This window comes from Mauremys mutica, chromosome 13 (genome assembly GCF_020497125.1).
Source record: "Mauremys mutica isolate MM-2020 ecotype Southern chromosome 13, ASM2049712v1, whole genome shotgun sequence".
Taxonomy (NCBI): Eukaryota; Metazoa; Chordata; order Testudines; family Geoemydidae; genus Mauremys; species Mauremys mutica.
In genome coordinates, this window is record NC_059084.1 from 32,958,207 (window position 1) to 32,981,478 (window position 23,272).

The 23,272-nt window shown below is 52.3% G+C and overlaps 1 protein-coding gene across 2 annotated transcripts in view; it reads right to left on the minus strand.

Annotated features, from left to right (window-relative positions):
* Positions 1-23,272, minus strand: part of ERGIC3 (ERGIC and golgi 3) — a 68,498-nt gene that overhangs the window by 40,664 nt on the left and 4,562 nt on the right. For both annotated transcript variants that reach the window (XM_044985467.1, XM_044985466.1), the window contains exons 2-5: positions 17,211-17,281; positions 15,368-15,455; positions 6,485-6,604; positions 4,220-4,313 (exon numbers count right to left, since the gene is read on the minus strand). In XM_044985467.1, the coding sequence (XP_044841402.1) occupies positions 4,220-4,313; positions 6,485-6,604; positions 15,368-15,455; positions 17,211-17,281 (373 nt within the window). The remainder of the gene's footprint in view (positions 1-4,219; positions 4,314-6,484; positions 6,605-15,367; positions 15,456-17,210; positions 17,282-23,272) is intronic.

Genomic DNA, 23,272 nt, shown 5'->3' on the forward strand with positions numbered 1-23,272 from the left:
AGCGACTGGAGAGCGGGACTCGGCACCACCACCACCATATCCAGTGGGTCACGCTGAGGGCGGTACACCGATGCCAGCCACATTTGGAACTGGCGAAGTCGCAGCCTTGCGTGTGCGGTCACAAACGTACACGCTGCCATGTGACCTAGGAGACGTAGGCAGCACCGCACTGTTGTCGTTGGAAAGGCCTGCAGTGACCGTATCAGGGAGGCCAACGTCTCGTGTCGAGCCCGAGGGAGGCAGGCTCTGGCCAGAGTGGAGTCGAGGACGGCTCCTATGAATTCCACTCTTTGAGTCGGAACTAAGTGGGACTTGTCGGCGTTGACAAGCAGGCCAAGGGACCGAAACAGATGCAGTATCTCGGACACCTGAGCTGCTACCAGGTCTTGGGTACGACCACGAATCAGCCAGTCGTCGAGATATGGGTACACATGAATTCGACGACGACGGAGGGCTGCGGCCACGACCGCCATGCATTTGGTGAATACCCTCGGTGCGGTGGAGAGGCCGAAGGGTAACACCGCAAACTGGTAGTGGGTCTCGTTGACCATAAAGCGCAGGTAGCGTCTGTGAGGGGGGTAAATTGCCACATGAAAGTAAGCATCCTTCATGTCGAGGGCGGCAAACCAGTCTCCCGGATCCAAGGAAGGGATAATGGTCCCCAAGGTTACCATCCGAAACTTGAGTTTGCAGAGTTACTTGTTCAGCTTCCTGAGGTCTAAGATGGGACGAAGACCTCCTTTCGCCTTGGGGATGAGAAAATACCTGGAGTAGAATCCCCTGCCCCGCCTGCAGGGGGGCACCTCCTCGATGGCACCCACGCTCAACAGAGACTGGACCTCCTGTAAGAGGACTTGCTCGTGAGAGGGGTCCCTGAAGAGGGACGGGGAAGGTGGGTGGGAGGGAGGGGGCGAAATAAACTGTAGGCGGTAGCCGTGCTGAATGGTGTTGAGCACCCAGCTGTCTGATGTTACAGAACACCACGCCTGAAGGAAGCGGGAAAGATGACTTGAAAACAAAGGGGATGGATCCTGGGGTGAGAGTGGTGCGCCGTCCTCGGGCGTCCCATCAAAAGGCCGGATTGGGGCCTTGAGGGGCCTTGGACGAGCCTTGGGACTGGTTACGCCGCCCGCCCGATGGTCTGCGGCGGAATGGGGCCCTGCGGTTATTAAATGGCCGAGATCTGGCTTGCGGCCCGGGCCGATAGGGTTGTTGCCGGAAGGGACGCCTCTGAGTGGCCGGTGTATGCATCCCCAAAGTGCGGATTGCCACTCGTCCGTCCTTCAGGGTCTGAATTCTGGTGTCAGTTTTCTCAGAAAACAGGCCCTGCATTTCAAAGGGGAGGTCCTGGAGGGTATATTGCACCTCCGGCGGCAAAGTGGACGACTGCAGCCACGCAATGCGTCGCATGGTTACCCCGGACGCCACCGTCCTGGCCCCCGAGTCCGCTGAGTCGACCGCTGCTTTAATCAAGGTCCTGGAGGCCAGCTTGCCCTCTTCTAGGAGGGCCGAGAATTCTCGGCGGAAGTCTTGTGGGGTCAGCTCCGCGAATTTCCCCAGGCATCCCAGGATGTTAAACGTATACCGGGATAGCAAGGCCATTTGATTCGCGATGCGGAGTTGGAGGCCGCCCGCCGAGTAAATCTTGCGTCCGAGCAAGTCCATGCGTTTGGACTCCTTAGACTTGGGCGCAGCTGCCGGCTGTCCATTACGCTCCCGGTCGTTCACGGACTGTACTACTAAGGAGTCCGGTGTGGGGTGCACATAAAGGTATTCGTACCCTTTAGGTGGTACGGAATATTTCCTCTCCACGCCGCGTGCCGTGGGAGGGACGGAGGATGGCGACTGCCAAATGGCGGCATTGTTCCGCTGGATTGTGCGGATGAATGGTAACGCCACTCTCACGGGGGCGTCTGCTCCCACGACATCCATGATGGGGTCATCCACCTCCTGGACCTCTTCGACGGGTAGGTTGATGGCTTTCGCTACCCTCCGCAGAAGGTCCTGGTGCGCCTTCAGGTCAATAGGCGGGGGTTCCAATGGTGACGCCCCTGCCACAGCCTCGTCGGGAGAGGAGGACGAGGATTGACCTGGAAGCACCTCTTCAGGTGCCTGCTCTGCCTCTGGGCGATCAGGTGCCAGTGTCTCCTGCCCCAACGGCGTGCCGTGAGTGGCGGTCTGTGGTGTTGGAGATGGGGGTGGCCTGCTGACAGTGGTCACCGGCACCGAGCGCGCCGAGCCAGGCTGTCTCGGAGGGAGGGGAGGTCCCTGCTCATGTTGGGCCCAGGGCACCCAAAATCCCCACTGCTGGGGTCCATGGTCCTGCGGCAGAGACCCCGCTCTGAAGTCTACCGCGCTGCCCTCAGGAGAAGCAACTGAGGGCTCCCTCGAAGGCCAGGGAGGAGCCGTTGCGGTTCCCGGGCGGACGTCCGGTGCCGGAGTAAACTGTCGCTCCGGTGCCGACGGACGGTGCCGGTCGTCATGCGGTCTGATGGGCGAACGGGATCTGCGCGAAGCGTGGTGCCGGGAGCTCGACCGGCGGCGCCGGGAGTCAGACCTGGATCGGGAGCGACGTCGCCGTGAGCGGCTGCGAGAGTCTCGATATCGCCCGCGATGCCTGGAGCCGGACCTGGTGCGGTGCCGGCGACTTGGTGACCGGGACCTAGAGCGCCGCCGGGAGTGCGACCGGTACCGCGATTGCGAGCGGTACCGGGACTGCGACCGGTGACGAGATGGGGAGCGGCGTCTCGACGTTGACCGTCGTGCGGCTCGGCCCCGGTGCGTTGGCGACCGCCGTCTAGAGGGAGAACGGGAGCGAGAGCGGATCATGGTGCTCCGATCACCTCGGCCGCCAGGAGACGGAGGGCGCATCATCAGTGGCTTTCCGATGGACTTCACTGTCCGCACCGGCGGTGCTGGAAGCTGATGGCCCGTATCGGCCGTGAGGTCGATCAGCTCCCTCGCCGTCGCGAACGCCTCCGGCGTGGACGGGAGCCTCAGCTCCTCCTCGGTCGGCACCGGGGAGCTGGGCGGTGCCGGACTCGACGGCCCTTGCGGCGCCGGAGTCGACGGCCCGGTGCACTTCTTGTGCACTGTCTCAGCCTGTACCGTTTTGGTCGGTGGCGGCTGGACTAACGGCTTCTGCTGCTGTTTTGCAGTGGCCGTCTTCGGCACCTTTTGCTTCTTCCTCGGGGAGAGCGAGCGGTGCCGGGTCTTCGGAGCAGGGTGCCGAGACGTGTCGGTACCGGAGCGGCTCGGTGCTGCCGGTGCGCTGCTCACGGAGGCCGGTTTCGGTGCCGAAGGAGCTGGTGCCGGAGGTTGGAGAGCCGACTCCATAAGGAGCTGTTTTAAACGAGAGTCCCGCTCCTTCCTCGTCCGAGGCTTAAAAGCCACACAAATCGGGCACTTATCTGTCCTGTGCGACTCTCCGAGGCAGCGGAGGCAGGAGTCGTGCGGGTCACTCACTGGCATCAGCCGCTGGCAAGCCACGCAGGGCTTGAATCCCAGTGCTCCGGGCATAAGCCCGCACCGGGGCGGAAGAAGAGGGCTAACCCCTCTAATTCCCTAACTATTACACTATACAACTAACTAAACAACTATAACAAGAAACTTTAACAAAATACTAACAACTATATACACTAAACTACGGAGAAACGCTAGGGCTGTGGAGGTAAGGGAGCACTCCACTGTTCCTACTAGCCGTCACGGGCGGAAAGAAGGAACTGAGGAGCGGACGGGCCGGCTGGGGTATATATCAGCCGCCATGGCGGTGCCACTCCAGGGGGCGCCAGCCGGCCCGCCGGAGTTGCTAGGGTAAAAATGTTCCGAAGAACCGTGCACGCGCGGCACGCACACCTACAATGGAATGCATAGGAGCAATCACTCGAAGAAGAATCGTGCATTCGCATGTGCACACACACACATACTCTTTTCCCCAACCTCCCATCAGGAGAATAGAGAAGTACGTGGGGTCTGTCACAAACCAGGAGGTTATGCAAGTGTGGGCTCCCCCACCTGACCTCTGTCCAAATCAGGATATTTGGGAAACACACACTCGAACCCCACTTCCCCACACAGGTCAGAACACCACAGATGTGTCATTCCACCGTCTCCTCCAATTCTGGAGGTTAGGAATGTGCACACACCCCATTCCTGTCAGATCAGGATCAGCATACAACCCCCCGCCCTAAGTAAGGAGATCAGGGAAGCCTTCATTTACCGGATGTCCTCCGACTCTGCTCCATAACAGCTCTCACAGCGATCAGCATCTAAGGAATCTGGATCAAACACTTTCTCCTCCTCTTTGCCCAGCTCTGAAACAAAATAAGACTTTCAAATAGTGACAGTTTTATGAATATGTCTCTGTGTCATCTTATGAATTTAACTGTGGTTTGTATCACTTATGATCTCACACTGCACTATGGATTAGAACGTCCCCTTTTTAATCTGACTCCACTCTGTGTCTAGTGTAGAGCCAGTTGTGCTGGCATTTATGTAGTTTGTTGAGATGTATAACAAGCTGGAGGGGGTGTTTCCCACCTCAGGGACAGTGAACACAGGAAGAGTCATCCAACCAATTCCCATGAATGACTGGCTTGCTAATGACTCTTAATCATGTTACCATCCTCTATGCAACCAGAGTGTTGGGCCTGTGAACCCAGCATGGCTGGGGCTTGGAGGTGTATACTGGGGCTCATAACTAAGGCTCCGGTTTAGTCACAGGTATGATTAGTAAAAGTCTTGGACGGGTCACGGGCAATAAACAAAAAGTCACAGCCAGTGACCTGTCCATGACGTCTACTAAAAATACCCCTAACTAAATCTTAGGTGCTTGGGGAGATGGGGTGCTCCAGCAGACACTGCTGCTCTGGGGGTGGGGGGACGGGATCCTCTGGTGGTCGCTGCAGCTGGGGGGGAGGGGGAAGCCACCTGGGGGCCCCGCTGCTGCTGCTCCCGGACCTCTGCTCTGGGCAATGCAGGACCAGCTGTCTGGAGCCATCCAAGCAGCAGCCAGTGCAGCTGGCCCCAGGGCCGCCCCAGCTGCTCGGGTGGCCCTGGGGTCAGCCACAACAGCTGCTGAGCTGCAGTAGTCACGGAGGTCCCAGAAAGTCACAGAATCCATGACCTCTGGGAAAGACTCGCAACCTTACTCATGACCAAGACTGGCTTGTAAGCAGAAGGGGCTCGGTGTGCAAGAGGTTAAGGAACTTGCTGCAGGGGAGACAGGATTCTCCCACCAACCCTGAACTTGATCAGACCACAGACCCAAACTGGAGACGTGATCAGTCTCACAAGGGATGGGTGGGGGTTGTGTTCAGGTATTTGTTGTTTTGCCTAAATCTGTAACACTCTTGTGCTTTGTAACAGTAAACTCTGGATGTGGATAAGAAGTTCTTACACATCCCTTACTTTAATTGCCCCTGAAGAATTAAACAATAAACTAGAGAGGTCCACAGTGAGTTGGAGTTCTGGTATACACAAGCTGCTGGGGAGTGAGGTCTGGCACAAGTCTCGGGGCCAAAGGCAGTTGGACTGCAGAGTCCTGTCATCCCAAAGAGGGCACAAGAGAGGAAGTCTGTACCATGGGAGTGCCCGGGAGACCAGAACTAGAAACTCTATGTGGACGCTGCTCAGATCCAGTTGCCTTGGAAGCATGTGGGATCCAGAAGTTGGATCCAATGCAGCAGACTGGTGATCATCCAGTAAGTTGGCTGGTATATCTTGTTACCTCATGAGTGTGACAGTCAGTGTGGCTCATGAACATGGATGAGCTCTGTGCCCTTCTGGTCACGAGATGCAGACATCACTCCTCCCCCGCTGCATTTATGTTAAAGCTCTGGGCCCACACCCACATTAGCCTTTTGATCCCTAAGATTCCCCACCAGTGCTAACTTCACTGCAGCTTCACTGACAGTATCAAAAGTGTGAACTCCAGTAAGACAGAATGCCACCATGTCATGTAGACTTGCTCTGAGCAGAGTCGGGGCATGATGGTCGAAGCTCACCAGCATCTTGTCCACACTGGTGCTCCCTGTACTAATGTTAGCAAAGGGAATACATTTTAGAGGAAAGAGACTAGTGTAGGCAGTCTGAATAGCTGTCAGCTTCTGTGCAGACATGTCAGCTCCAGAGCTGAGGGTAGCCTCTAATGTATTCCAGCTATGCAATGACCAGGTCCTATGAAATCCCAAAGACCAAAAAAAGGAGGAAATAAATGGCATGGGGTGACAGACACCCTTAAACCAGGCTCAGTCATAGCCTCGAGCAGGGCAGATCCTTGAAGAGCACCCATCTCTGCACATCCCACACCAGTGCACTTGAGACAACAGCATTACACTGCTGTGAACTCTCTGCTCAGAGTTCAAATACCATTCGGTTGACACTTCAGTCCCAGGGATTTCCTATGGAAGGCAACAGAGGAAGACCAGTGGCAGTCAGGCCATTAGAGCATCCAACAGAGGAAGGCAGCAGGACGTTGTACTACCGTGTCTCTCGGCCTCCGGGGTCACAGGATTGCCATCTTTATCCAAACGTTGTTTAAAGAGATTGTGCTCCACATCTAGCTGCTGCTCTCCTGCCACATCCATGGCATCAATGCTCAAATCTGAAACCAGCAAGCAAGGGGAATTAAGGCAGGTTCTTTGTGGTCTGAGATGGTGTATGGAAGCAGCAAGCCAGTGAGAAACCACAAGCCTATTAACAAGAGGAAGATCACCAAGGCAGGAATCTAGGAGGAAGACTTCATCTGCAGATTAAGTGAAAATCAAGGAGTGGAAGGGGACTGGCATAAGAGGCTGCATTGTGGTGGCTGAGAACCTCAAGGTGACTCCAAACTGCACCCCTGCATTTCAATCCCTCCTGCAAACAAGGCTTTTGCTGTCCAAGAGGGATCCTCTTCAGCTAGCTCTCATATAAATCATATTTTCACCTGGGCAGATAAACCCAAGCTAAATAACCTGCTGTGACGTTATTGATATAATCTGGGACCATACAGAACATGGTTGCAACCAAGGTCCTGTAGTGGCACAAAATCTTATGTAAAGGGGGTCATATAAAGTATCTTAGACCAGGTTATGGGTTGCTGGTTATGATTATGCTGTCTGTACGCATGTGTCATTTTTTGAGTTGAAGTTATGAATATTGGCTCTATATTGTCTGTACTTCAGACTTATGCTATGCTTCTGGGTGACATCCCAGACAAGTTGGTGTTAGCTCTGCCTAGCCTGCTTGATGGCCCATTAAGGACCATCAGCTATAAAACTGACCCATTGAGAGAAGGCAGATACGCCTTGTAACTCAGCAAAATATGCAGGAACTTGCCCATGTGACTCCAGACTGCATTTTGCTGTAATTTTCCACAGTAAGAACAAAGAGGTGTTCTTACACCTGGAAAAAGACTATAAAAGGCTGATGCCTCATCGCCATCTTGTCTTCAATCCTGCTTCTTACCTCTGGAGGGACTTTGCTACAAATGGAAGCTCTACACAAAGGACTGAATGACCCATCCCAGCTGGGGATGTGCTCTAGAGACTTGATTTGAACTTGCAGTTTACTCCATCACTGCTACAAGCCTGAACTAAGAACTTTGCCATTACTGTATGTAATTGATTCCATTTAACCAATTCTAGCTCTCATCTCTATCTTTTTCCTTTTTATGAATAAACCTTTAGATTTTAGATTCTAAAGGATTGGCAACAGCGTGATTTGTGGGTAAGATCTGGTGTGTATATTGACCTGGGTCTGGGGCTTGATTCTTTGGAATCGAGAGAACCTTTTTCTTTTATTGGGGGTGTTGGTTTTCATAACCATTCATCCCCAGGACGAGTGGCACTGGTGGTGATACTGGGAGACTGGAGTGTCTAAGGGAATTGCTTGTGTGACTTGTGGTTAGCCAGTGGGGTGAGACCAAATTCCTCTTTGTCTGGCTGGTTTGGTTTGCCTTGGAGATGGAAAAACCCCAGCCTAGGGCTGTAACTGCCCTGTTTAAGCAATTGGCCCTGAATTGGCACTTTCAGTTGGGTCCCGCCAGAACCGCATCGTTACACCTGCCCAACCCTTTGCAGATACCTCAACTTGCTGGTAAAGCTTGAATTCACTTGGAGAACTCCCCCACCATTCCAATCCCAGCCGCTCTCCCCTGTGGCCCCTTTCCCATTACCTTTCACCAAAGTGTTTCAGATAGTCTTTGCTGGGCCCTAGTGTGTTACTTGGGGGGCTTGCCTGCTACTTGGGGACACGTAAATATCTTTCCAGGGGAAAGAAGCTGCCAGACCTGCTGGACTGTCCACTCCATCTTAAACATAGATGGGGAGGAAGTCTGAGATTGGAGTAGGGGAAGAATCCTCCCTAGGGTGATGGTATCTTCCGCAACTACATTTCAGTGGGGTGATCTGAGACAGAGCACACAGAACTGCCCACCTTACTAAAAACAGAATAGAAATTGCAGCGTATACTTGAATGGTGGGATTTTTAATCACTTTCACTTTGCAGTTAAATTACCAAATACCTATTCCTCAGAGGAAATGTGAGGCTCCAGTGTTCATACTTGAGCTATCTGTGATCAAGGGTCTGAAAAATTTTTAAGTGTAAAAATAGTCTCCCCTCAAAAACAGCACAAATAGCCGAATGGATTTAGTTGCAACAAACCTCACAATTCAGCTAAGAAGTATTCAGACCAACAGAAACATTTTGGAGGAAGTTATTACAGAGTGAAAAATGTGTCACATGACATCAGTAAAAGACGGTTACTCACCGTTGTAACTGTTGTTCTTCGAGATGTGTTGCTCATATCCATTCCAGTTAGGTGTGCACGCGCCGCGTGCACGCTCGTCGGAAGATTTTTACCCTAGCAACACTCGGTGGGTTGGCTGGGCACCCCCTGGAGTGGCGCCGCTATAGCGCTAGATATATACCCCTGCCGACCCGTCCGCTCCTCAATTCCTTCTTGCCGGCTACTCCGACAGTGGGGAAGGAGGGCAGGTCTGGAATGGATATGAGCAACACATCTCGAAGAACAACAGTTACAACGGTGAGTAACCGTCTTTTCTTCTTCGAGTGATTGCTCATATGCATTCCAGTTAGGTGATTCCCAAGCCTTACCTAGGTGGTGGGGTCGAAGTGAGACGTGGCAGAATGCAAGACTGCTGAGCCAAAGGCTGCATCATCTCTGGACTGTTGCACCAATGCGTAGTGGGAAGCAAAGGTGTGAACGGAAGACCAGGTCGCCTCCCGACAGATGTCCTGAATGGGGACATGGGCTAGGAAGGCAGCAGAAGAGGCTTGTGCTCTTGTAGAGTGAGCGGTGAGATGGCTAGCCTGAACCTGAGCAAGCTTGTAGCATGTCCTGATACATGACGTCACCCAGGACGAAATTCGCTGGGAAGGGACTGGCATGCCCTTCATGCGATCTGCTACCGCCACAAAGAGCTGGGGCGAACGCCGGAAGGGTTTCGTTCGGTCTATATAGAAAGTGAGGGCCCTACGTACGTCGAGGCTATGAAGCTGTTGTTCCCGACGTGATGCGTGCGGCTTCGGGAAGAAAACCGGGAGGAAGATATCCTGGTTTACATGAAAGGCCGACACCATCTTAGGCAGGAAGGTGGGGTGTGGCCAAAGCTGCACTTTGTCCTTATGGAAGATGGTATATGGTGGGTCAGCCGTTAGGGCACGAAGCTCAGAAACTCGTCTCGCTGAAGTAATAGCGACGAGGAAGGCCATTTTTCAGGACAAATAGAGAAGGGAACACGTGGCCAAGGGCTCAAAGGGGGCTCCCATAAGCTTGGCTAAGACCAAGTTCAAATCCCAGGTAGGAGTTGGGCGCCGTACCTGTGGGTACAATCATTCTAGCCCCTTAAGGAAGTGGGAAACCATCTGATTAGAGAAGATGGAACGTTCCCCTATGCTGGGCCTAAAGGCGGAAATGGCCGCCAGGTGCACCTTCAAGGAGGAGACCACGAGGCCTTGCTCCTTGAGGGACCAGAGATAGTCCAAGATCTTGGGAATAGGCATCAGGAGAGGATTGAGATCTTTCTGATCGCACCAGTGTGCGAAACACTTCCACTTGGCGAGGTAAGTCAACCGAGTGGAAGGTTTCCTGCTTTCCTGCAGCAGAACAGTCACGCTCCACTCGGGTCAGCCACGCAGGAGCCAAGCTGTAAGGTGGAGGGACTGCAGGTCCGGGTGGCGAAGCCTGCCGAAGTCCTGCGTTATGAGGTCCGGCCATAACGGGAGGGGAATGGGATCCGCCACTGAGAGGTCGAACAGCAGGGTCTACCAGTGCTGTCTCGGCCACGCCGGAGCAACGAGAATGAGGCGGGCCCTGTCCCTCCGGAGCTTGAGCAGCACCCGGTGTATGAGGGGGAACGGAGGGAAGGCATACAGCAGGTGATCCATCCACGGGAGGAGAAAAGAGTCCGATAGGGAGCCCTGGGAGCGTCCCTGGTAAGAGCAGAACCGGTGGCATTTCCTGTTCTCTCTGGAAGCAAATAGGTCTATTTGGGGAAAGCCCCACCTCTGGAAAACTGTGTGGATAACATCGGGACGAATCGACCACTCGTGGGAGAGGAAAGACCTGCTGAGATGGTCTGCCAGCGTGTTCTGTACTCCCGGGACAAACGATGCTACTAAATGTATGGAGTGGGCTATGCAGAAGTCCCACAGTCGCATTGCTTCCGTGCAAAGCAGGGAGGAACATGCCCCACCCTGCTTGTTTATGTAGAACATCGCTGTCGTGTTGTCTGTGAAGACAGACACGCAGCGACCTTGGAGGTGGGAGCGAAAAGTTTGGCAGGCCAAGCGAACCACTCTCAGTTCCCTGATGTTGATATGCAGGGTCAGCTCGCGGGGTGACCAGCGGCCCTGGGTGTGAAGGCTGCCGAGGTGCGCACCCCACCCCATGGCCGAGGCGTCTGTGGTCAGAGTAATGGAGGGGTGGGGAGGGCAGAATGGGACTCCGGCACACACCACCTCTGGGTCTAACCACCAGTTGAGAGAGTCGAGGGCCGACCTCGGGATCGTGACCACCGTGTCTATAGAGCCCCTGTGCAGGCGGTATACAGACGCTAGCCAAGTTTGAAAGGTGCGAAGCCGGAGCTTCACATACAGGGTCACGAAAGTGCACACTGCCATGTGGCCTAGGAGGCTGAGGCAGGTGCGCACCGTTGTTGTCGGGAAGGACTGCAGGCTTCGAATGATGGAAGCCACGGACTGGTACCGAAGCAGAGGGAGGCAGGCTCTGGCCAGATTGGAGTCCAGGACTGCGCCGATGAATTCTATCCTCTGCGTTGGAGTCAAGATAGACTTCTCGGTGTTGATCATAAGGCCTAGCTTGTGAAAAAGGCCTGTGACCACGGACATTTGCTGCGTTACGAGCTGCTGGGACGTACCGCGGACCAGCCAGTCGTCGAGATACGGGTAGACATGTATCCGACGACGGCGGAGGGCTGCGGCGACCACCGCCATGCACTTGGTGAAGACCCTCGGTGCCGTGGAGAGGCCGAAGGGGAGCACCGTGAACTGGTAGTGCTGGTGGTTGACAACAAAACGAAGGTAGCGTTGATGAGGAGGGTAAATGGTGATATGGAAGTACGCGTCCTTCATATCGAGGGCGGCAAACCAGTCTCCCGGATCCAGGGAGGGGATAATGGTCCCCAGGGTCACCATGCGGAACTTGAGCTTCATCAGAAATCTGTTGAGCTCTCGGAGGTCTAGGATTGGACGCAGACCTCCCTTTGCCTTGGGAATCAGGAAGTAGCGGGAGTAAAAACCCCTGCCCCTCATGCCTTCTGGCACCTCCTCTATGGCACCCAAACTCAACAGAGTCTCGACCTCTTGCAAGAGGAATTGCTCGTGAGAGGGGTCCCTGAAGAGGGACGGGTAGGGTGGGAGGGAGGGAGGGGGCGAAACAAACTGGAGGCGGTAACCAGATTCCACCGTGCGAAGTACCCAGCTGTCTGATGTAATCTGGGACCAAGCCGGTAGGAATTGGGAGAGACGGTTGAAAAATAACGGGGAAGGATCCGCTAACGAAACTGGTGGGCCGTCCTCGGGCGTCCCATCAAATGTTCTGCTTAGACCCTTAAGCAGGTTTCAAGGGCGGTTGGGACTGGTTCCCCTGACTGCCCGACTATCTCCGCCGGTTTACCCTGCCCCGGTGCCTGTTATCCGGTCGCGGCCTGGGCTGGTTGTAAGGGCGGTATGGTTGGGGCCGGAAGGACCTCCTCTGGGTCACCGGGGTGTGCATGCCCAGGGAACGGATCGTGGTGCGACCATCCTTAAGGGTCTGCAGCCTTGGGTCAGTCTTCTCCGAGAAGAGACCTTGACCGTCAAAAGGCAAGTCCTGAATTGTCTGCTGTACTTCAGGCGGGAGCGTCGAGGCCTGAAGCCACGAAATGCGCCTCATGGTTACCCCAGAGGCCAAGGTCCTGGCTCCCGAATCTGCCGAGTCCAGAGAGGCCTGGAGGGCTGACCGGGACGCTTTCTTACCCTCCTCCAAGAGGGCTGTGAACTCCGGGCAAGATTCCTATGGCACAAGCTCGGTGAACTTAGCCAGAGACACCAAGGTGTTAAAGGTGTATCTGCTCAGAAGGGCCAGTTGATTGGCAACCCGTAACTGAAGGCCACCAGCTGAGTAGACCTTGCGGCCTAGAAGGTCCATGCGCCGCGCCTCCTTTGACTTAGGCGCCGGCGCTTGTTGGCCATGGCATTCACGGTCGTTGACCGATTGGACCACCAACGAGCAGGGAGCAGGGTGAGTGTAGAGGTACTCATAGCCCTTGGACGGGACCATGTACTTCCTTTCCACTCCCCGGGCGGTCGGAGGGATGGAAGCCGATGACTGCCATATGGTATCCGCAGTCCGCTGAATGGTGCGGATAAATGGCAGGGCCACTCGAAGAGGCGCATCCGCCGATATTATATTGACGACTGGGTCGTCGTGTTCCACCACCTCCCCTATCGGCAGGTTTATATTCTGGGCCACCCGCCGCAACAAGTCCTGATGGGCCCGAAGGTCAATTGGAGGAGGGCCCGAGGCGGATGTTCCTGCAACCGCGTCATCCGGGGAGGAAGAGGAGGACAGGCCGGGGACCAGAGTGTCCTGCGGAGGCTCAGAGAGCTGCTGTATAGCCTCTTCAACAGGAGGAGGCTCAGCATCCTCGCACGGCAGTGGCACCTCTTCCACGGCAGTGGGAGGAGGCCTGCTGACCGTGGCCTCAGGCGCTCGGTGGTCGGAGGGCCTGGAGCGCTGGGTAGCAAAAGCGGCTCCTTGTGCCTCGTGGTATGCCCACGGAGTCCAGAAGGCCCATTGAGGAGGACCTTGGTCCTGGCCTTGAGGGTCGGTGCACTGGTCAGCTGCACTATCGGCCCGGGAGGAGACGGATGGTTGTCTCGAAGGCCAAGGCGGTGCCGAGACACTGTGCGACTGAGTCGCCAACGCTGCCGTTCTGTCCCTGGACGGTGCCGGGGAGCGGTGCCGCTCTTCACGGTGCCTGGAGCGAGACCGGGACCATCTACCGTGCTGGTGCCGGGAGGTCGACCGGGATCTCGAGTCCCGCCGGTGAGAACGGCTGCGGGACGAGCGGTACCGAGAGTGGTACCGAGAGCTGGATCGGTGCCGATATCGCCTGTCCGGTGACCAAGAGCGTCTCCGCGAGTACAACCGGTACCGCGAAGGAGAGTGGTACCAGGACTGCGAGCGGTGCCGAGATCAGGAGCGGCCTGAACGGGAACGTCTCCGTGACCGAGATCTGGAGTAACGTCTGTCTTGCCAGTCAGGGGAGGGAGGCCTCATTATGGCCGGCTTGCCCACTGATTTAATAACCCGCACCGGCGGCGCCGGGGGTTGAGGATGCGTTGGCTCCGTCAACGCAATAAGCCCTCTCGCTGTCGAAAAAGTCTCAGGCGTCGATGGGAGAGCGAGCTCGACCGCGGTGTGCACCGGGGAGCAAGGTGGTACCGGACTCGACGGCTCTTGTGGTGCCGGAGTCAACGGTACAGCGCTAGGTTGTTGCACTGTCGGTGCCGGAGGCGGAGGTGCCGGTGCCGGAGGTCGGGTTGCAGGCCTAGGCGCAGAGACCTTCTTGGACGAGGTCGGTGCCGCCTGGCGTTTCCCTGACGGAGAAAGGGAATGGTGCCGGGGAGCCGGTGCCGGCTGTTGTCTTCGCTGGACCTCGGTACCGGAACAAGCTGGAACCGCAGGCGCACTCCGCACCGAAGCTGACTGCGGGGCGGCCGGTGCCGGCGCCGCAGGGCTAAGTGCCGACTCCATTAGGAGCTGCTTCAAGCGAAAGTCCCGCTCCTTTTTTGTCCTCGGCTTGAAAGACTTGCAAATGCGGCACTTATCTGGAAGGTGAGACTCTCCTAAGCACCGCAGGCAAGAATCGTGAGGGTCTCCACCCGGCATCGGCTTCTGGCAGGCCGAGCACGGCTTAAAGCCCGATGCCTTGGGTATGGGCCCGCACCGGGTTGGGGGAAAAAGAAGGGGTTAGCCCCCCAATTTCCCCGAGTAACTATATACTAACTACAACTAAAACTAGTAAACTAAATCTAACTATACTAAACTTTCGAACTATATACAACAACTAGGTAGAGAAAACAAGTAAGAAGCTAGGGCTGTGGAGGACAGCAGTGCCGCACTCCACTGTTCCAACGACCGTCACGGGCGGTAAGAAGGAACTGAGGAGCGGATGGGTCGGCAGGGGTATATATCTAGCGCTATAGCGGCGCCACTCCAGGGGGCGCCCAGCCGACCCACCGAGTGTTGCTAGGGTAAAAATCTTCCGACGAGCGTGCATGCGGCGTGCGCACACCTAACTGGAATGCATATGAGCAATCACTCGAAGAAGAACATAACTGATTTGGTTCCACATGACATTAATGTACACGTTCAGAATTTAAACACAACAGTCAAAAAAGTAGCTGGTTCCAAGATCTACTCTACAGGGACTTCCATAATAGACTCTGCACATTACAAAAATTAATGGCAACTGGGACAAGCCCGTGGGAGCAAGTCAGTATTATACTCCTTTCAAACAGGCTCTTTCTTCTTCTTCACATGCAGGTCTCAAAGTACTTTACAGCAGTGGATAAAGAGCTTTATCCTCATTGCACAAATTAGGAAACACACTCAGAGAAATGAAGCAACTGGACCAGACTCCTACTGTGTCAAATGACAATGTTGGGAACAGAACCCAGGAGTCCTGACTGAATTCCCTGTTCTAACTACAGGGAAATGTAATTCCTTACTGCTGACAAGACAAGCAGCTCAGTAGCAAAACAAACTGCTGCGTGCACTGACTGGCCAGTGTGCTCAACCTCCAGCAGAGAGTGAAAGCTCCCTTCTTCTCAACTCTTTAGCAGACTTACTTACAAGCACAAGGCATATGCGGAAAGACAACATCTATATTAATCTTCAATTTGTCTCCTCTCGATTTGTCAACGTACAGTTCAGGGTGAACCTAGGAACAAAGAAAGCAAAAGTCTTATTCCACCTGGAAGTACATGGCAAGGCCTTTTCGCTTGCCTTCTCCCCAGCCCAGGAGCCTCTCTACAGGTGCCATGCCACCATACTTCCAAAGGCCTCCTCCACATGGGGTGCACAAGCTGGCACCTTCCGCAATGCTGTGACAGAGCAGTTGAAGCAGCTTCCAAATCTGGCAGTGCTTTTACCATGTGTGATGCTCCTAGTCAGCAAAGTGATAAGTTGGGGCTTTAAATTAAATAAAAGCAATTTAAAATATTTTCCTTTTTGCAATTTCTTCCCCACTAGGGAGTCTGTAAGTGGGAAACTGGTGGCTATCTCCTACTGGTGACATAGGAGAGTGCTCCCTTCACAGCAGAAGCTGGAGGAACCAGCAGCCCAGTATGACTTCTGCTGCCTTCTCCAGGAGGGGGATCCAGGCCTTAGTGGAGTTGACAGGTACAGAAAATCCAAGCAGAGACACAGGAAGCCAATGCTAGGGTGACCAGGAGGGGAAAGAGGCTCCCTGCAGGGCCAGTGCCCATCTTTTTTGAGATACGCAGGGAGGAAAGAGGAAGGGAGCAGCAACAGCAATTCACTCTCATCTCACTAGTTGGGCTTTCAGCAGGGTCGATGCCAGCTCAAAACACAGTAAAGCAAAGTGTTACTGCAAGTCACTGATCCTACTTCCTTCCCAGTTCACAACAGAACTAGACCAAGCACTGCAAACCACTGGCTCTGTGTGGCAGGAACATATATTAAATTCTAGCCACCATCACAGCAACAAGGCAGGTCCTCTGAGCCACGTGGGCTGTGCAGCCTAATGACCCGAGACAATAAGGCTGTCCACGAACACAGGGCAGTGGGGCCTAGTGGCCAGAATCAGTACAGCAGCCCTCGAGTGCAGGGCAGCGTTGCCTAGTGGCCAGAATCAGTACAGCAGCCCTCGAGTGCAGGACAGTGTGGCCTAGTGGCCAGAATCAGTACAGCGGCCCTCAAGTGCAGGACAGCGTGGCCTAGTGGCCAAATCCAGGGCCATCACCAAAGGAGGTGGCGGCCAGGGTAGGGGGATCCGGGCCCACCCGAATCCACCGGGTCCTGACTCAGAGCCCTAACAGTGGCAGAGAGGTCCATCACTGGGTCAGCGAGGAAATCCAACCACAACACGCTGACCTTCCACAGGTGGAAGATACCACTCACTCCACCTCCCTCAGTCACTTCCTACTGGGCTTCCTGAAGCTGCAGTATACAAACATCAGGGTCTCTGGACTCCTCGGCACAGGTAACTCCCTGGGATTTCGACTCCAGCCAGTCAGCTGTAGGCCACAGGCCTCTGGTCTGGGTCGTGGGATCTCTAGCTCCTGCAGGCAAGGGCTGTAACAGCTCCTGGGCGGGAACTTCCACCAAGCATCCTTCTTCCTTACTGAGCTGGGCTGCTCTCCTTTGTACTAGCACAGCAGCTGGAGCATGCAGAGCATGGTCTGAGGGGCAAGACTTCCTCCACTCAGGGTGTGGGATTAACCCTTTCCTGCCTAGTGCAGGGTATGCACACCCCATCACAACATGGAAAAGGCGAGACAATGTGCAGTTACAGAATGGTCTTGTGCCTTGCAAAACTTGGGAGCCTGGCTCAGCTGTTGACAAACAGTGGACCCTGGTTGAATATGTGGCCCTACCTGCTTCCCGGGCTCCAACGGGACAGCACAGGGAACACATAAACCCCAAAAAGACAGCAATTCAAATCTCTACTTACTTCCTTAGTGAGGTAGTACTGCAGCTCTGAGAAGAAAAGCAGGAGCATGATAAGTCCACTGATTACTGTCACTGCAAATGGAGAATGACAAGCATTACCATGGGCTGTGGTGGAGCAGCTCTGGGACTCACTAATCCGCTACCTGACTCCCATAAAGAAAGCAGCTGGCATTACAGCAGGTGAGAAGAAACCAGGCTGCTCATGAAAATCGCTATCCTCCTCCCGTGTGCTCTGTAAAAAACACATGCTGATAGCCCAACTCAAATGCCAGTTAGACAGTAGATCTTGAAGGCTAGACCATAAAGCAAATCTTTAATCCCTGCATTTCAAAGTTATTAAAGAGGAGAGTGAACCAGTACTGAATACCAAGATAGGAGCTGTTTTCATTCATTTGTGCACAGTCCTCCTCTCCCGGCCACCAAAGAAAACATTTCACATAGAAGAGATGCTTTCTGGTGTGGCTGCAGCCCCAGCTTGACTACGATTAGACCTTTATTTGGATAATGAGAGCATCCAGTCACAGTAGATATGATTAAAAAAGAACATAAGAATAGTCATACCAAAGGTCCATCAGTATCCTGTCTTCTGACAGTGGCCAATGCCAGGTGCTTCAGAGGGGATGAACAGAACAGGTAATCATCAAGTGATCCATCTCCTGTTGCCCATTACCAGCTTCTGGCAAACAGAGGCTAGGGACACCGTCCCTGCCCATCTTGGCTAATAGCCATTGATGGACCTATCCTCCATTAACGTATATAGTTCTTTTTTGAACCCTCTTATGGTCTTGGCCTTCAAAATATATTAAATATTACAAATATATTATAGGTGGAGCTGGTAACACTGCCTATATTTCAGGCTGACTGACATGTCCCATTACAAGACTCTGTTTTCAGTTGCTTATAACTTTAACCATTCAAGACAAAAATTTCCATGCTTGGTGTCTGCCTTAGGCTGAATTTGTTTTTGGAAAGTTTCAGCTAAAAGGGTTCAGACCTTTCTGGAATGAAATTACGGAAAATATGTTATTCTGCCCAAGCTAAAAAAATCTTACAACCATTTTGTTCAGACACAGTAGAGCCTCTATGCTTTGGAACAGAGACTTGGAATTTGGGGTCTCCCTTGGGTCAGAGAGGTACCTTCTAACATCCCCATGAAAATTCAGCCAAATTTGGCCAAGCTATAAGCCTCTGAAAAATCTGTTTGTGCATGCTCAGTAGAGACTTGTTAGAGTTTGACAACTAAACTATCCAAAGATTCCATCTGTACTGAGCGTGCTCCATCCCCTCACAGCTCTGGTGTGCAGAGCAACTGAGCATGCTCCAGTCCCATGCTACAGTGGCGGAGTGGGATTGAGAGAAGGGCAGGGATATGGGAGAATATATAGTGCAGGACTCTGTGTGTGGGTGTGTGTGGGGGGGGGGGTTGTGGGTGTGTGAGAGAGAAAGAGAGAGAGAGAGAGAGAGAGGTTGGACAGCAGCTGCGGGGGGGGGGAGGCAGAAACCTCTGAGGGGATTGGATAGGAGCAGAGCAGAAAGGGGGCAGGAGCAGGAAGATGGGGGGATGGATAAGTGCCAAATGGGAGGAGGTCGTAAGGAGAGGGCGATGAGGCCAGGCTGGGCACACAGGGGCAGAGGAGTCTATAACCAGCAGAGCACATTCCCCTCCAGAACCTGGAACTGAACCCAGCTAGCGAAAAGGGGGCAGCAAACAGGCACGCTTGAGAGGGAGTTTGGAGGGAGAAAGAATACAATCACCATGATTTGGAAAGGTTGCATTGCCAATGCCAACACTGCTTCTGGCTCTTCCACCTGCACCTGAACCCAACCATGGGTGCCTGGTAACGGAAGATGAGAAGAAGGTGGAGCTGCTCAATGCCTACTTTGCTTCAGTCTTCACACACAAAATAATATATGACCCGACAACTAGCAAAGTTACCATCGACAATAAAGGGGAAGGCATGCAGATCAGGACAATAAAGAACACATCAGAGATGTTTTAATTACAATGAATTCAAGTCAGCAGGGCCTGATGCTATTCAACTCAGCATGCTGAAGGAATTAGCTGAAGAAATCTCAAAGCCACCTGGCAATAATATATTCAACCTCACTGATGACAGGAGTGGTCCTAGAAGAAAAGAGAAGGGCTAACATAGTGCCCATCTTTAAAAAGGGGAAAAAGGAGGAGCCAAGGAACTATAGACCAGTCAGCCTGACCTCATTACCTGGGAAGCTATTAGAGCAACATATAAAACATTCAATTTCCAAATACCTGGAGGATGAAGGGGTGAGCACTAGCAGCTAGCATGGATTTACTAAAAACAAATTATGCCAAACTAGCTTGATTTCCGTCTTTGACGAGGCAACTGGTTTGATGGATAGGGGGAATGCAGTGGAGATAATATACCTGGACTTCAGCGATACTTCTGACACAGTCCAACATAATATTCTCTTAAGTAAGCTGGAGAAACACGGGCTCAGTAGAACTACCATTAAGTGGATATATAATTGGTTAAATAATCGCAAACAGAGTGACTATTAATGGAAAGATGTCAGATTGGAAGGAGGTCTCAAGTGGGGTTCCACAGGCATCTGTTCTGAGTCTGGTGTTATTTAACAACTTTATTAATGACCTGGATGTAAGAATAAAGAGCATACTGATAAAATCTGCAGATGACACAAAGCTAGGTGGGGTTGCAAACACTTTGATGGACAGCCCTAAAATTCAAAGGGATTCTGATAAATTGGAGAACTGGACTATACACAACAAGATGAAATTCAGCAAAGACAAATGTAAGGTGCTACACTTAGGGAAGAACAACCAAATGCACAAATACAGAATGGGGGAAAACTGGCTTGGCAACAGCACTGCTGAGAAAGATCTGGGAGTTGTGGATCACCTCAACATGAGTCAACAATGTGACAATTGCAAAAAAGGCAAATGTGATTTTGGGATGCATTAACAGAGGCATAGCATGGAGGCTTTCAAAAGGAGGCTGGAGAGCCATCTGTCTTGGATGCTTTAAACACAACAAATCCTGCATCTTGGCAAGGAGTTAGACTACATGACCCTTGCGGTCCCTTCTAACGCTATGATTCTATGAAAATGGAAAATGACTGCAAAAAAGGAAGATCAGAAGACGGTGGAGCTGCTCAGTGCCTACTTTGATTCAGTCTTCACACAAAAAATAACATGTGACCAGACAACTAGCAAAGTAACCAGGAGTAACTGCGAAAAAGGATCTGGAGTTATAGTGGATCACAACCTAAATATGAGAGAACAATGTAACACTGCTGTCAAAAAAGCAAACCTCATTCTGGTATGTTGTGATGAGGTGTTCCACCCTACCCCGACTTGCCACTAGGGTTAATGAGGGCCAAGAAGGAGGCTAATTAACCCGACAGGGCACAGCTGAGGGGAATCAGGCAGGCAAGTAATCCCCTGAGTGAGTGTGGGACCAGCTGGGGAGGAATGAGCTGAGCAGGACATATAAAGACAGAAAATTGGAAGCAGCAGGGGCTGCTGGGAAAGGGCAGACACTCCCAGGAGATGGGAGGAATGCTTGGAGACTACAGGGGTGTTGGCTGCAGTCACTCCCTTGAAAGAGGGAGGAGGCTTTGGGAACTGATAAACCAAGAAAGAGAAGGGGAACCAGTGGTAGAAAGCAGCCCAAGCAAAGAGCAGTGAGGGTAGAGGAGGACAGTCTGGACTGGAACCCAGAGCAGACAGCAGACCTGGTTTCCCTACCAGCCACTGGGGGAGTGGCACCAAGGCAGTGAATGGGAAGACTGCCTAGGACTGCTGAGGAACTATACCACAGAAGGGAGAACTCTGAGTGACCTAGCCAGAGGACTGAGGCATGGAGAGGATGCTGTGATTCCTGAGACAGAGAAAGGGGCTGCAGGCTGGACAGCACTGGAGCAATGGCATGCAAAGCGCTAAATAGGGGTCTACTGAATGAGCTAATGTCCAGAGTGACCAGGTGGTGCCAGACCAGCAGTGAGTGATGCACCCCATGACAGATGCATTAGCAGGAGTGTGGTAAGCAAGACACAAGAAGTAATTCTTCCACCCTACTCAGCACTGATAAGGCTTCAAGTAAAGTATTGTGCCCAACTGTGGGCACCACATTTTGGGAAAGATGTGGACAAATTGGAGAAAGTCCAGAGAAGAGCAACAAAAATGATTAAGGGTCTAGAAAACATGATCTACGAGGAAAGATTGAAAAAACTGGGTTTATTTAGTCTGGAGAAAAGAAGACTGAGGGGGGGCATGGTAACAGTCTAGACATATGTAAAAATTGTTGTTCTCCTTATCCATTGAGAACAGGACAAAAAGTAATGGGATTAAATTGCAACAAGGGAGATTTAGGTTAGACATAGAAGAAACTCCATAACTGTAAGGAATAGTTAAGCATTAGAACAAATTACTTTGAGAGGCTGCTGAGCCTCCATCATTCAAGGTTTTAAAAACACATCTAGACATGAACAGTCCCAGTCTTTTTAATCTCTCCTCATATAGAAGCTGTTCCATACCCCTAATCATTTTGATGCCCTTCTCTGTACTTTTTAAAATTCAAATATCTTTTTTGAGATGGGGTGTCCAGAACTGCACACAGTATTCCAGATGTGGGCATATCGTGGGTTTATATAGTGCCATTATGATATTTTCTGTCCCTTCCCTAATGGTTCCTAACATTGTTAGCTTTTTTTGACTGTCAGTGCACACTGAGCAGATGTTTTCAGAGAACTATCCACAATGACTCCAAGATCTTTCTTGAGTGCTAACAGCTAATTTAGACCCCATCATTTTGTATGTACAGTTGGGATTGTTTTTCAATGTGCATTACTTTGCATTTATCAACACTGAATTTCATTTGCCATTTTGTTGCCCCGTCACTCAGTTTTGTGAGATCCCTTTGTAATTCCTTGCAGTCAGCTGTGGATTTAATTATCTATACATCTGATACATAACTATGAGCTACAGACATTATTCCAGCCCATGGCAGAGGATTACTGAGTTTACCGCAACATCTGAAATCAATGAGGGTAATTATTGCAAATCCTGGGACAGGTAAACTACTCCAGAGAAGTACTACCCTTTGGAAGATACACAGATCGGTTCAGCCGTGATCCAGGAGACAAAGAAAGAGCTTGTGGCATAAAAGATAAGCCTGAACTGGCTGAGGTACCTCTGATCCAAGAATTGACATGAAACTATAATCAAGAGGCCAAAACCTTGTTGGAAGGGTGTGAAGGACTGGAACCTGCCAATGTCTCTGTGTCAGAAGATGGGCCAGTAAACTAGCATGCAATGGAGACTGTTTATTGCTTTATTATATTTTCTCTGTAATGCTTTTGTTCTAAATAATTGAATTGTGGTTTGTGGAAACTGTCTGGTCACTGACAACTCTGGCATAGTCCCTGGCAGAGGGGTGCTGGATGAAGGGACAGGGATGCAAGTCCCTACCCAGACAAAGGTGAGGTCTGGTGCCCCTTGAGGAGACCACAGAGGGGGCAGAGATGCAGTTAATCCTAGAACTGAGAGATGGTGCTCTGGGGATGAATAAGCTGTTGTCTATAGGACCCCTGCTGCTTCAACTGTTGCAATAGTTGGAAGGCATGTTCTATTTGCAGGTACCAGGACAGGCGCATCTAGGCCCACACAAAACTAAAGGTCTGCCTCCTCAGCTAAGGGGGAGGAACCACTAAACCCAACCACAAGTGAGTACATGGGACAACAAAGGGGAAAACAGAAACGGGAGCAAGGTCAAAGGTTAATAATCAGGGAACTAGAAGGGGGCACTGAACAGAGAACCCTGGTCTGTGCCCACCACTCGTCAAAGGCATCTAAAGAATCTGTGGATACTGCCTGGAGGAACTCTACCTCGAGACATGATCAGACAAGGGACCGGAAATAGGCCCCCACAGTCAGAGTACCCCCATCCAGCTTTCTCCTCCTGGAGTGATGGATGGCCATCTTGCCCAGTGCCAAAAGGAGGTCGACAAGGAGGTCCTGCAACTTTATAGGATCATGGATGGGGTGTGCAAGAATTAGAAAGTGTG